The following is a 15,168-nucleotide window of genomic DNA, read 5'->3' as shown; positions in this document are numbered from 1 at the left end:
AAGAGAGAGAGAAACATCAATGTGAGAGAGAAACATTGATCAGTTGCCTCCTATACTGCCCCTACTGGGGATTGAACCCACAACCCAGGTATGTGCCCTGACTGGGAATCAAATCTGCAACCTTTTGGTGCACAAGATGACACTCCAATCAACTGAGCCTCCTGGTCAGGGCAGGGCAAGCTTTAAAATAGAGGTGTGTGGAAAAAGTGGAGTGGTCATTACCCACACCCTTCATCTTTACCCCTTGTCCACTTGCAAACTTCAACCACCCAAAGTTATCATCTCAATGAGTGTCCTTTGTATTCTTCCAAATCAGCACTCACTCCTCACTTCCTTCAGATTTTCTTATTTGCACACTTGCAACAATTTTAGCACTTAGTATGCTGCAATATAGTTCTTGCATACCAGTCTCTTTACTCTATGTCACATGTAGGAAGTGATAGGATTTCCCTAGAGTAAACAGATGAGACCACCCCAATATTTAAGGAAATAAATATCTAGGCTCCCCTATAACCCATTTGTAATCCACCAGTATATGTAGCATACCAGGGTTGAGAAGTTCTATTGTAGATCATGACCTTCAAATACCAAGGACCATGCCTTAATTATGCGTCTCCACATGTTCAGAGCCTAGTACATTGCCTTTCATGAAGCTGGTAATTAGTGCTTTCATTAATTCATTTAGGCAAATATTTATTGAGTGTTCACCATGAGCCATGTATAGTGTTAGTTGTAAGAAATACACTTGCGAACAAAATAGATTTGGCTTTGCCCTACTGTGTGGTGAGGCAGAGTAATACTTAACAAATAATCCTATAAACAAATACACAATTATAAATTGTAATATCCACTCTGAAGGAAAAGTACAGGGTTCTATAAATGCTGTGAAAATATTGAATGAACAAATGAATGAATAAAAGAAAACAACTACATACTTTAGACTGCAATATTTGTTTAGTATAAAGCTGTATTCTATAAGGGAAGAAAAAGAATATTGTGGGCTCTTTCAGGCTGGATTAAGAATCCCATAAAATGCCCGGCCAGTGTGGCTCAGTGGTTGAGTGTCGACCCATGAATTGATTCCTGATCAGGGCACATTCCCGAGCTCCATCCCCAGTAGGGGGCATGCAGGAGGCAGCTGATCAATGATTCTCATAATTGATGTTTCTATCTCTCTGTCCCTCTCCTTACCTCTCTCTGAAAGCAATAAAAACATTTTTTAAAAGAATCTCATAAAACAATCTGACTCCTATGTCCATGCTCCTATGATGCATCCTAAGACCTCATCAGTTTCCATGGTCCTGTCTCCTGGATGGTGTATTCAGGCAACTTAAAATCCTGGTATTGTTAGTTTAATATTTGGCCACAAATCCTAATCTCTCTTCTTGCACTATTTATCACCTCCCAGAGAGGCCATCCTGGTCATCCTATCTGAAATTTGGATCTAGGTAGGTGACTTTCTTGGCTCCCCCATTGGCTTTCATCTTCCTAGATTTGGTCCATCAAATTCACCTGTCCAAATCCTGTGATACCCAGTTCTGACATGGAAATATATGTTCCCCTTCACATATGGTAGGGTGTGGCTACCATAATGGAAGGCTCCTATTCAAGTTGTTGAAAAGAGTGCTGAGTAAAAATTTTTTTGGAGGGATAGGGTGTAGAAATCACCTTTACAATACACATCAACAACAAAAAATGTCCAGATTCTTTTCATTTTTAATTACACTTCTGGGAATGTATTCCAGCAAATAATACCAATGAAAGAAAAAAGGTTTTATGCAAGAACTGTTTTTACTCCACTATCTATAATAGTGAAAGGCAGATACAAAATACTAATATCTTATAAGGTGTATGATTAAGCTTAGGTGATTGTAACAAGAACAGTTTTCTTATAAACTAAGAATTCTTAAGAATAGGCTTGCAATAATAGCATTTTAGTTTTTGAAAAGTGTGTCAAAAACTCTTTTAGCTTATCACATGGCTCAGAATCCATTAAATGCTAATAAGTATTTATTGTTAATGAAGAGATAATGAAAATAGTTCAGAAACAGGTGATTAAGAATATGAAATAATTAGCTATTAAAAATACTTGTTTGTATGGTATTGATAAGGGATCTTCTCAGGCTAATAGCCCTTTATAATGAGTCTTTCTTCCTTTGATTGGCAGACTGCAACCTAAACTAGTTGATGCATATAGAACTTCAATTAAAACTAAATAAAGCAATAGTACTATATAATAGCAGCTTAAAATTCTGTCAATAAATATTTGAGTGTCTATTCTGTGCAAGGCACAGTTCGAGCAGCAAACAGGACAGATAAAAATCCCTGCTTCATGGAGCTTATAATGTAGGGGAAGGGGGCAGGAAATACTCAAGTCATCCCGTAGAATAGATAGCATGTCAGGTGACAATAAAGGCAATGGAAAAAAATTTAAGTGGGGAAGAAGGATAGGGAGTGTAGCTCAGGGGTGGCATGGAGGAGGGACGATGTTTCAAATTGGGTGCTCAGGATGGCCTCCCTGGGAAAGGGACATCTGAGCAGAGACCTGAAGGACACAGGACAGTGAGCCAGGCAGCTGGCTGGGCTGTGAGCATTCCAGGGAGCAATTCCCTTTCAGCAATACAATATTAAAGGATGGGTGGGTTCCTTTTGTACAGGCAGCCCAGCCTTGCATTCCTTGTCACTTTTAATTAACCATGAGTATACCCAACCAGCTCATCAAAGAGAGATTCCTATGTCTCTCCCGTCTGGCAGCCAGAGACAGATCCCCTAGCCGGTGCCAACACTGGCACGATGTGCCCTGTGCGCTAAGCAGAGAAGGCAGCCCCACCTCTTCTCGTGGGCCCTCTGCCCAGTGGTGAGAGTTGTAACCCTTACCTTCCTGTGCCCAGCAGCTCCAGTCCCCCACTGAGTGTAAAGGGGCATTAACATTCACTTTTGTTATCTCTGTACTGGGTGAGTCTGGATTCTCTGTGTAAGGGCTTACTCTTTTAGAAGCAAAATCACCCATTCTCAGAGTCACTTTTAGAATTAAGACTGTAAACTTTAACTAAATTCAAAGAGTATTAGAATTTTGTCATTGATGTTAAGTCTTCAAAGCTGTCAAATTTAGAGTGAGGATGTTAACAAAGAAGAGTATCTAAATATTTGTTAATGTATACATTTTTAAAACTACAATGGCCTTTGTCATTTCTGATTATCTACTCATGTCCCAACTGATGACTTGCTGTCTTTCTACCGTACCTGTTGGTCACAGTGGTCATTTCAGGTCCAGTGACAAGGACGACACTGTATGCTCCATGAGGGCAACTATGTCTGTTTTTCTCTGCATCATATCCCAGAGCCAACCTCAGTGCCTGGCATGTAGGAGACAATCAATGCTGATGAATAAATGAATGACTTCAGGTGACAGCTGTGGCACAGAGAGAAGATACTTCTATGCTAGAGTGGGAGGGCCAGCCACAGAGACCAGCATGTCTGAAGCAGGAGTGGTAGGATGGAGGCATGAGCTATGATGCCTCACCCGCTAACGTCTGAGATGATGGGAACCCAAGTGGAGTATGCGTTCAATACACAGGGTAGGGCAGGAGTGGGGAGGTGAAGTGAGAGAAAATCACTGGCACAGTGTTTGCTCCCTTCTCCTCTTAAAAACTCAGTTTCATCATCTGGAAAATGGGGATAACAATACTAGCCTCACATTACTGCAAGAATTAAGTAGGAAAATGCATATAAAGCCCTTGGCACAGAAACTACCTCCATAAAAGGTCACAGCATATCCTTGTGTTTTCACCCAACAAGTGCACATTGAGAGGCTGTGTACACTGTAGTTGGAAACAGGGACCTGGACTGACTAGGTTTGAATCCCAGCCTGTCACTTCGAGCTAAATTGGTCTTAATTCCTCTGGGCCACAATTCCCTCATTTGTGAAAAGCAGGACAATAATGCTTATCTCATAGTGTGGCTCTGAGAATTAAATCAATTAATAAATGGAAAACACTTAGACCCACATCTGGCACACAAGCATTATTATTGTAAGCTGGACATTTTTCATAGTTGTTTCCCACTTTGATCTCTTTGGGGCTGGTGGAAACAATGAGAGGACAGATAGGAGCAGACAGATACGCTGATGTGATGATGGAGGAGTTCATGTTGGATGGGCTGGATCTGTGTCTCTTTTCAACACTGGTCCTCAAACTCTAGCGCATTGGTTTCTCCCTGAGGGCTGGTTAAAACACAGGCTGTGGGGGCCCTACCCTCAGAGCTTCTGATTCAGTAGCCTGGGTGGGGTTTGAGATTCTGTATTTCTAACAAGTTCTCAGATGCTGCTGCTGCGGCTCGTCCAGAAACCACACGCTGAGAACCACTGAAATGTAATAAGAAAGGATGTCAGAAGTCCCAAGAGAAGGAAAAAGAAGGTGTGCCTAAAGAGATAGGAGTTCTGAAACAATTCCAAGAAGGACTGAATTATGGACACCAACAGAAAAAAATAATCTGTTCATTTAGTCAGTCACCAAACATGTACTCCCTGCCCACTGTGAGCAGGGTCCTGTATTCACCAGTCAGTTTCAAGGACCAAGATTTACCTGAGCAGAAACAACAGTGAGTTGGAGAGAAATATCCATCCATTGAATTAAAACAGAACAGCCTCAAAGAAAGGAAAGCCATGTTTCCACAGGCCTAACTCTACATCATGTCCCCATCTGGCCTAACTCAGGCATTATTTTTTTAAAAATAAGTTTTACTGACTTTAGAGAGAGGGGTAGGAAGTGGGAAAGAGAGACAGAAACATCGATGAGAGAGACACGTTGATCGGTTGCCTCCTGCACATTCCCTACTGGGGATGGAGCCCACAACCAGGCATGTGCCCCCATCTGGAATCAAACTGGGGACCTCTTGGTTCATGGATTGACACTCAACCACTGAGCAACACCGGCCAGGCTCAGGCATCGTTTTTCAAATGGTGGTAGGATACACATAACATAAAACTTACCATTTTAAGTGTACAGTTCGGTGGCATTAAGTACAGTTATATTGTTGTGCAACCACACCACCATTTATATCCAGAACTTTTTTTTCATCTTCTCAACCTGAAAATCCATACCTGTTCATCAATAAATCCCTATTTCCCCCTCTTCCACATATCCTGGCAACCACCATTCTACTTTCTTGTCTCTATGAATTGACTATTCTAGGTACCTTATATAAATCATACATTTTTGTCTTTTTGTGGCTGGCTTCTTTCACTTAACATAATGTCTTCAGGGTTCATCCATGTTATAGCGTGTGTCAGAATTTCCTTTCTTTTTAGGAATGAATGATATTCCACTGTATGTATATACCACATTTTGTTTATCCATTCATCCATCAATGGACATTTGGCTATTGTGAATAATGCTGCAATGAACACGGGTGTACAAATACCTGTTTGAGTCCTGCTTCCAAACCTTTTGGGTATATAACTCTAAGCATTATTTTAAAGCAGATAGAATTTGTTGGCATGAAGATTGAGATCACATGCCTCCATCCCACCCCCCACCTTTTCTTTTCTTAGAACTTTACCACTCCCAACACTCAGGTACCCAGATCTCTCAGCTGCCTGAATCTGATAAATCATCCACCTCCAGGTAAATTAGCACAACAAGAACAAGGGGAATATATTTGAATGCATTATGGGCTGAATGCATGCCCAAACTTTCCTTTTCCTGTAATGGAAAACTTAACTGACACACTGTCCCAGCACACCTGTGCCAGGAATTTACTCAATACTCTATGCCGGGCCAGCGTAGCTCAGTGGTTGAGCATCAGCCTATGAACCAGGAGGTCACAGTTCAGTTCCAGTCAGGGCACATGCCCAGGTTGCAGGCTTGATCCCCAGTGTGGGGCGTGCAGGAGGCAGCTGATCAATGATTCTCTCATCATTGATGTTTCTATTTCTTTCTCCCTTCCCTTCCTCTCTGAAATCAGTAAAAAATGTATTTTAAAAATACTCTAAGGAAATTATTTAGTTTCTGGAATAAGACACCTGGTAGAGGAATCTGGTCTTACTATTTACTAGTCATTGAGGCAAATGATTTAATCTCTCTAGTTTCAATTTCCTGATCTATAAACTAGGAATAAAACTAAGATAAGGCAAGCTAATTAAATTAAGATAAACCAAGATAAGATAAAGCACTTAACCTAGTGCCTGGATTATGGTAAGAAACCAAGTATATATATTAGAATCCCAGTGCATGAAATTCATGCACAGGTAGGGTCCCCAGGCCTGGCTGGCGATCAGGGCCAATCTGTGGGGCGACTGGTAGGGCAGTTGCCCCCCCCCCCCCCGCTCTGCTGGCATATGCCTTGGCCAGCCTGGCACTGCCCACTTGCCAGCCCCGCCCCCCACCACCACTGGTAGCCTCCCTCTGCAGGCAACCAGCAGGGCAATGGGGGGGGGGGGGGCGGGTGCACTGGCACCTCCCTTGGCTGGTCTGGGGCCTGCAGGCTGGGGGCAGTTCCTGCATTGAGCATCTGTCCCCTGGTGGTCAGTATGCATCATAGCGACTGGTTGTTCCATCAGTCATTCCACCGTTCGGTCAATTTGCATATTAGGCTTTTATTATATAGGATACACACACACACACACACACACACACACACACACACACACACACACATATGCTGTTGTTAGTATTATTGTGGAGTAACTCCTTCAGATACATGCCAAGAAAGTTCCTGCCATCTAGGCATACAGAAGGACATTACAATGAACATAGAGTTAACAGATCTACTAGGTCAGAAACTCAGAATCCTAAAAAATGGACATTTTTTAAAATCACAAGATTCAAAATTACAACCTGACCACAAGAGTTTAAAACATATCTCTGAATGGGGAAAATATTTAGGGGCAGGGTCCTCTGTGAAGCCCACGTATTGTACCAGCATCCCCAGCGGCCTGCTATGAGTCTGAGGAATCTTCTGAGTTTGCAAATGCCAGTTTGAAATAGATTCCAGAACAATGGAAATTTGAGAGGAGTAATGGTTACCGCAAATTTGGCCAGCCCCCCTCCTAGGATCGCCCAGTCCTTCTGGGACATGTTCTGACAACTTGCCGGCCTTTTTTGAAGCCTCAGAAAAGGAATGATGTTCCTGCCACTTCCGTTAGCAGAATATTCCGCGGTGAAATATGACTCACTGTCAAGGCCCTCGCCTTTGCGATCCCCTTTCTTCTCCTGACCCACTTTCGTCGTGCTGTGCCCTTTTGTACAAAGTTAGATGAAGCCTCTCCGGGAGGAGCTTGCTTTGTGAAGACTGACATTTAAAGACCATTTCCACCTCTTAAACTCACTCCTGTTCATTTAGCCAAGCAAAGCATGTTTAATTCTTTTAATCTTCCCCCATAAATCAATCCCGTCATTCCCTTAATAGTCCTTCTCCTGTGCTTTGAACTCCCTCCAGTCTGGCCATCCTAAGCTCTTGTTCCGTTTACACTTGAGAATTGCCAGTCAATCATGAAATGGCTGTGCAGGAAAAACAGCCGGGCCTGCCCAGGTTCCAAGCGCTCTCACCGAGCTGTCTGCTGCCTAGAAGTACTGCGAGCCCAGAGAAAAAGCCCTGCCTAGTGGCCAAACCCTTAAGGTAGAGCTGAGGCATTTGCTGCCTACTCCATGATGGGTCTTTCAAGTAGACCTGGCCCACCTCGCCAATGGTCAAGGGAATTGCATGAGAAGGCACCTCAGACACCTACACCCCTCATTTTACTCAGGCTTCTCTGTTTGTCCACCTATCACTTGGCTTCTACCTACCAGGACCCCGGATAAACTCAGAAAGGATCTTACCTGGAAGGTGCCAGCATGGTCTTCTTCCTTATCCCCTTCTCTGTGTTCTTTGAGGGCAATTAGTGTAAATCCTCTGAAGTAGGAGGGAGTAGCAGCTGAAAGTGTCACTGTGGAGAGAGAAGAAAGCAGATTATAAGCACAGGAATCAACTGCCTTATATTTGTGAAATGGATAGATGTGAGTTCTCCATCAGCATTCCAGACCTGTGGATTCGAGGGGCAGTGGGCAGTAGGAAAGACTTGTCCAGTTAAGTAATGAACTCTCACTCTCTCCACCCAGTTTCCTCTTTCATTTCAAAACTTGCTAAATGCCTGAATTGCTCTCTCACTTAGGAATTATTGAACCAACCAAGGCTGTGGTGAGCTCTCTCCCAGTAACCATGATTTGATAAAGATAGTCCCTGGTGTGCAACTCTAATCTTGACAGTTATCTAATGATATACTTCCATTAGATTGACCCAAGGGAAATCTAGCTGCTCACAGCACAAATTGACAGAGACTGTCTTGTGTTCTCCAAAACACATTTCCTTTCTCTTGTGGGCACTCAGCTAGACCACATTGTCAGCCTCCCTTGCAATTAGGTGGAAAGCATGGGCAGACATGATGCATGCTACCTCCAACCTGGCCCATATACATTTTCCATTTGATCCTCCACTCTTCTCTCCTGCCTCTGCCTGCCAAATGCAGGGGATCTGGCAGAGGACTGGTGTCCCAGGAGAAGGAGAAGGAGCCACAAGATGGAAAGAACCTGGGATTCTGAATAACCACAAAGTCACTCACTGACCAGAGACAACCATATTGTATTTTGCATAAACTGGAAATAAACTTATATTTATGGTGTTTTGTGATAGCAACTGGGGTTATGAATTTACATTATACTCCTCCTCTTCACATTTACCTAGAGAACTATGTTTTCATTAAAATCCAGTTCAAGTGCCTTCTCAGCAATGATAGTCAGCCCTCCCTTTGTACACCTAATCTCCTGAGATGAAAATCTTTACAATAATTTTTGTACTGAATTGAAATTCCCTTTTTACCTGCCTTCTCCACTGGACTGTCCATTAATGCTGGAGAGGGACTGGATTTTAATTATCTTTGTATCCCCAGCACTTAGCACAGAGCCTGGCATCTAATAGACACTCAATTCAAGTTTCTTGAAATTTATATAAATCAAGGCTTAAATTACTTTACTGCCTGATCAAAGTGCTAAGATTCTGGTCTTTAAACATGGAATTATAGACTATTAGAGCCTCAAGCTACTCCAAGAATCATCCATTCCAGCCTTCCAACTTTACAGATAGGAACCAAAGACACAGAGAGGTCAACAACACCCCCAAGGTAGTAAGACCACCTAGAGTTGCACATACTGAGTATAGTCATAGTATGGGTATCCCACAAGTGTTGATGACATAAAAAAAATTATGATCAATGCATTTAAAATATAATATTTATGCAATTCTGATAAGCAACCCCCTGTTGGGGAGGGACATTTATTATTCCTCAAACTAGTTTCAGTCCTGAAAATGAATCACCCTAAAACTCCCAAAACTAAAACCACCATCTTGGATAATATTCCGTGATCCATGAGCCACCAACACAGTGACATCTCAGAGAACTTTGAGACACAAAGATTGCAAATCTCATGCTGTGATTGGTCAGTTCATCCTGCAAAAGTAAAGGAGCATTCTTATTGGCTACTGATGTCTATAAAAAGTCAGATAGGAAGTAAGAAAGAAAGCATGAGGGGGGAGAGCACTATAAAGTACAGTGAGAACATTGTGGTGCTCAGCAGTGGCAAGCAGCCACTGGATGGTGGTTATGATGTCAGGAGAAAGAGCTGAGATCTCCGAGGAACAGACAGAATGCTCCAAAGCAGTCTGAGGCTATCTGCAGGGGAGTGGGGTGGTCTTTAAGATCACAATTCTGGAGGAAGAGGAGCAGACAATAAAGGTGCACTACCTAGATCCCCTCAAATTCCTTTTTACCATTTTAAAGTGCCCTTGACGATGATGTGGCTTTGCTTCTAGTAGCCAGCACCTGTGACCCTCAGGTCACTGGAGCCTGCTTTGCCTAATATGAAAGTCCCAGCATCCTATATCAGGAGAGACAACTCTGAGGAGTACCTGCCACTTCAAAATGGCCCTCCAGGATCAGACTGAAACTCTCCTTAAGGACCTCCCCTGAGGTCACAGCCTGTCAGGGACTTTTCCCCTTCTATCTTGCTTCCCCACTCCCTCATTAGTTTTCCCTGGGAGCACTTCCTTAGTAAGTCACCTATCCACAAATCCCCACCTGAGGGTTTGTGTTATGGATTAAATTGTATTCTCCAAAAATATATGTTGCAATCCCCCGCCCCCCCCCACCACACACACAACTTCCCCCACTCCCATGCCTGGAAATGTGACCTTATTTGGAAATAGCATCTTTGCAGGTATAATTAGTTTAGAGGAGACCATACTGGATTAGCTCTAAATCCAATATGCCTGGTGTCCTTAGAAGAGACCTGAAGACACACGGAAGAACGCCAGGTGACGACAGAAGCAGAGGCTGGAGTGGTGCCATCTACAAGCCAAGGAATGACAAGGATTGTCTCCAGAAGCCAGGAGAACCACGGAGGAAATGCTCCCTCCGAGCCTCAAGAAGGAACCAACTCTGCCGACACCTTGGTTTCAGCGCTTTAGCCTCCGGAAATGTGAGAGAACACATTTCTGCTGTTTTAAGCCCCTGGTTTGTGGTATCAGGTGTGGCAGCCCTAGGAAATGAATTCAGTATGCTTCTGGGGAAGCCAGCCTGAGGCAGATGGTCAACCCTTGCTTCACAGTCACTGGCTTGTGCATAAAGCTCACACTCCATAGACTAGCAGGCCGGCCCTTGGTCTCTGCCACTCCAGCTTCCCAACCACATTCCCATCCCTCCTCCCCCCGCAACACTACATTCCAGTCATGGGACTCACTCACTGGCAGTTTCCTGGAAAGCCTTATCACTTCACCCTGCAGTATTTTTTTCTCCATAAGCTCCTCATATGCCTGGAATGTTCCACTTCTTCCATTCCTAACAAACTTCTTCAAAAATCAACTAAATTTTCACTTTTTGTGTGATATGTCCTCTGATTTCCTCATCACCACCTGGGTGCTCTTTTTTCCTAGACCCTGTTAAGATTAAAAATACCTATACAATGGGCATAATGATGACACTTACTTCAAAGTATCAGTGTGAAGCATAAATGAATTAATATGTGTAAATTCCTTAAAATCATGTTTGGCAAATAATAGGCACTTAATAAATATTAGCTCTTATTATTATCATCAGTGGTGAGATTATCCCATTAATTAAATTTTGTGTGTGTGTTTTTAACCTATTTTGTAAATCCTTCAAAGATGAGAACCACATCTGAACTCAGCACCGTAATTGACACAGAGCTGATGTGCAATTAAACCTATTGAATTGCGTTCATGGATTGGTAGACTTAGTGTTATGAAGATGTCAGATCTTCTCAAATTGATTTATAGATTTAGCACAATCTAATTAAAATCCAAGCGTGTTTTTATGATATTGAGAAGCCAATTCTAAAATTTATATGCAAATGCAAAGAGCCAAGTATATCTAAGGCGATTGAGAAAGAGGTAAAAAGTTGGAGGGCTTATATTGCCAGATATTGATGTATACATCTATAGAGATTAAGCCAGTTTACTAAAGCAAGGAAAAAAATAGGCCAGATGAACAGTTTGGAGTCTAGAAAAGGTTTCACAAATAAACTTGATTTCTGATAAAGGATGTACCTCAGAGCAGTGGGAGAAAGAAAATATGTTCAATATATGGTACAGGACAACTGAATAACCATTACTGAATGCCTTATAGTAATGAAAATGAACAAATTGCTGCTACATACAGCATGGATAAATCTCACAAACATAATCTTGAGTGAAAGAAGACAAAGAATATAAAAGATATGATTACACTTACATATCCTATATAATAAAAGCCTAATATGCTAAGTGTCCAGTTTTCCCGTCATCCATTCAACCAATCAAAGCATAATATGCTAATGTATGCTAAGGTTGCTCAACCGCTCATTATGATGTGCACTGTACACCAGGGAGCAGATGCTCTGACCCGTAGGTTAGCTTGCTGCTGGAGTCTGGCCAGTCGGGACTGAGCAAGATGGGCCAGACACACCCTGGACATGCGCAGTTTCTCCCCAGCTGGCCAACCTCCCACGTCCCTCCGTAGCCCCGATTGTTCACCAGTGGGGTCCCTCGGCCTGGCCTGTTCCCTCTCAAAATCCAGGACCCCTGGGGGATGTCAGAGAGCTGGTTTTGGCCCGATCCCTCAGGCCAGGCCAAGGGATCCCACTGGTGCACCAATTTGTGCACCGGGCCTCTAGTATTTATATAAAGTTCAAAAACAGGCAAAGTAATCTATGATGTAGAGGTCTGGACAGCAGTTACACATGTGGGAAAGGAGAGTGAGTACTGATTTGAAGGGGGCACAGAGATGCTTCTGGAGTGCTAGGCTTGTTCTATTTCTTGATCTGGGTGTATTCAATGTCATAATTCACTAAGCGGCATGATTAGTGAACTTTTCTGTATGTAAATTACATTTTTATTAAATGTTTCTGAATGATAAATGTTCATCTTACTGTATATATCTGTGCAGCACCCTTAAAGGACTAATCATAAACTCAGCTTCCCAGAATGCTGCATTCCTGTAGGTGCTAGAAAACTAAGGTTTGACTCTACCTTATAGAATACAACCTACAAGAGGCTGAGCTCAGTGTGGTGTTTCAATCCATAATTATCACAGGTGATGATGGTATTACACAGTATATAATTTGAAGGAAAACAGGAGACCCCTATCTCTCAGAGGACCCCATTATATGACTCTCCTGAAAGGAACAAATATGCAGTGTATTCTGAGTTCCAGTAATGATTAAATATGGCAATAAATAATAGAATTTTCTCTCTAATAACTTCTTCCAAGTGCCTCCCAAGAGAGGCCATTAAGAGACCCAAGAAATTCAAGAAAAATGCTTACGAATGATTTAAAAAAAAGGTCCATTAAAATAAAAAAGAGCTATCCTGTGATCACATGCAGGAAACTGGTTAAGAACAAAGATTTTGGATTAGAATCTTAGAGCTATCACTTATTAATTATGTGACCCCTGGCAAGATACTTAACCTCTACATTTCCTCATTTTTAAAAAGAGTTAATGATATTGCCTTTCTCATAGGTGTGTGGAAAGGATTAAATAAACTTTTATCACAGTGCCTGGAACAGATAAAGCATTCAAGAATTGTAAAGGATGATGATGGTGGAGGAGGTGGTGATGGTGATGTTGGGGATGAAGAAGAAGATGATGAACATGATGATTATGATGACGAAGATCATGATGCCCAGTAGGCTACTCAACTAACAATAATTTTCAAAAAGTTGGTTCTCAGGGACAATGATTGAATCTCAAAAGAAAAACTCTAGTGGGTACTAATGAAGGACCACTGAGAGGATTGCAATGGAGATAACTGTGATGGGGATGACTTTTGCAGAGCCAGGTTATGGGGAGATTTGAGTAAGTTATAATAAACTGAGTCTTTTTGCAGCTCACCACACCCAAGACAGAGTGCTATGTGAAGTCCTCTCAGCCTTTCACATCCAAACATATACCCTGTCAATACCCCTTCCCTTTTCTTGAATACCTCTCACCCAATTTTAATTATTTGTGAATTATTAAATGATAGTCTCCCTTAATAATTTGTAAACTCCACGAGAACAGAAACCAAGCCTGTCTTGAACTGCACTGTACCTTTAGCATAGAGCACACCTCTTAACATAAAGAAAATCCTCGATAAATACTTATTGAATGAGTGAATGACAAAGAGTTCATTTGTCTTTAGTGCCTAGTTGGGTAATGTCATATTCAGATTTATGTTTTAGGAATATCAAACTGAAAGTTATATGATTATTGGACTACAGCCCTACGCTAAAAACCAGCTCAGTGGCCAGGGCTTTTCTGGATTGTTGATATGAGAACTGATAATTCACACTATAGGCTAGCCTCAAATCTCCAACCAAGGTTGAGTTTTCCCCACCTTTGCCATGTGTGTTCAGTTCCACCTAATTCCCGAATAGCTTTCTGGGTCCTTCAAATGTTGCTGTGTCAACCATCCAATATAAACTCTGACGGACTGTTACCCAATTGACTATGCCCATTGCCCTTATTGGATCTTGTCCAGTGTCATCACCCTTACCACTCTGCCTCTGGGTTTCAGACCCCCAGCCCCAATTTCAACCAGGAGGTCCTGAAGGAGAGCCCAGCTCCATCACAAAGCCAGTCCCTGCCATCCACCTGCTATGTGTTACTGAGATGTACCAGCCTTAATACCCACACATCAACTACAAGGAACTCAGCTTCTGCCTTAAATTGTAACATGATGCTGTGGTCCACTGCCTACCTCTGTACAACTTCCAAAGCTCTGGGGAGCTGCAACTCACGTGCTTCACTTAGAAACTGGCACAACAATTTAGCCCACTCCTCCAGGATCAGGCAGAAAAAGATGCTGGTGATGGACTGGCAGATAGGAAGACAGAGCTAAAAGTCCAAGGGTGAGCAAGTGTGTATAGTGGGGTTGGATTATACTGTCCCCCTGGATAATCTTCGACAGTGGATGCTCCCAGAATTCCCTGGCAGAGATGAAACATCTCACATTCCAAATTAAAGATCATGCATATTTAAAATTGCAAGAGTTGTCTTTTTATACTGGATGTAGCTAACAGACCTGTCTTCAAACTCCCCTCTGTTCACTTTGTGTAACCTTAGGCAAGTTATGTAACCTCTCAATGTCTCAGCTTCCAATCACCTATAAAATTGCAGTAATAGTACTTATGTCATGTTGTTATTATGATAATTAATCTATAATAATAAAAGGGTAATATGCTAATTAGACCAAATGTCCTTCCAGGCGTCATTCCAGACATCCATCTGGATGAAGCCAGGGCCGAGCGAAGGCCGGGACTGGGTGCCTGCCGGCAGCAGCCAGAGTGAAGCAGCCCGGGTCCCGGGTGCCAGAGGGAAGCCAGTGCTGGCAGCCAGGGAAAGGAAGGCATACTATTTTACAAATTTTCATGCATCGGGCCTCTAGTAAATTAATATTTTTAATAGTTAGTATATATAAATGTTTGCTAAATTAATAAAATATATTAAGCCCTGGCTTAATATTAAGCTCAGTTGGTTGGAGTGTTGTCCCATATGCCAAAATGTTGTGGGTTCGATTCCCAGTCAGGGCACATACCTAGGTTGCGGGTTTGTTGCCGGGTTGGAGCATATATGGGAGGCAACCGATCGATGTTTCTCTCTC

General features: G+C 42.5%; 1 protein-coding gene across 1 annotated transcript in view; it reads right to left on the bottom strand.

The window, feature by feature from the left end:
• SPON1 (spondin 1) overlaps positions 1-15,168 on the bottom strand; it is a 256,888-nt gene that overhangs the window by 229,348 nt on the left and 12,372 nt on the right. Inside the window, exon 2 of the mRNA XM_054724749.1 lies at positions 7,818-7,924. Coding sequence (XP_054580724.1) covers positions 7,818-7,924 — 107 coding nt within the window. The remainder of the gene's footprint in view (positions 1-7,817; positions 7,925-15,168) is intronic.

This window comes from Eptesicus fuscus, chromosome 13, assembly GCF_027574615.1.
Source record: "Eptesicus fuscus isolate TK198812 chromosome 13, DD_ASM_mEF_20220401, whole genome shotgun sequence".
Lineage (NCBI taxonomy): Eukaryota > Metazoa > Chordata > Mammalia > Chiroptera > Vespertilionidae > Eptesicus > Eptesicus fuscus.
This window is presented reverse-complemented; position numbering and strand designations above follow the sequence as displayed.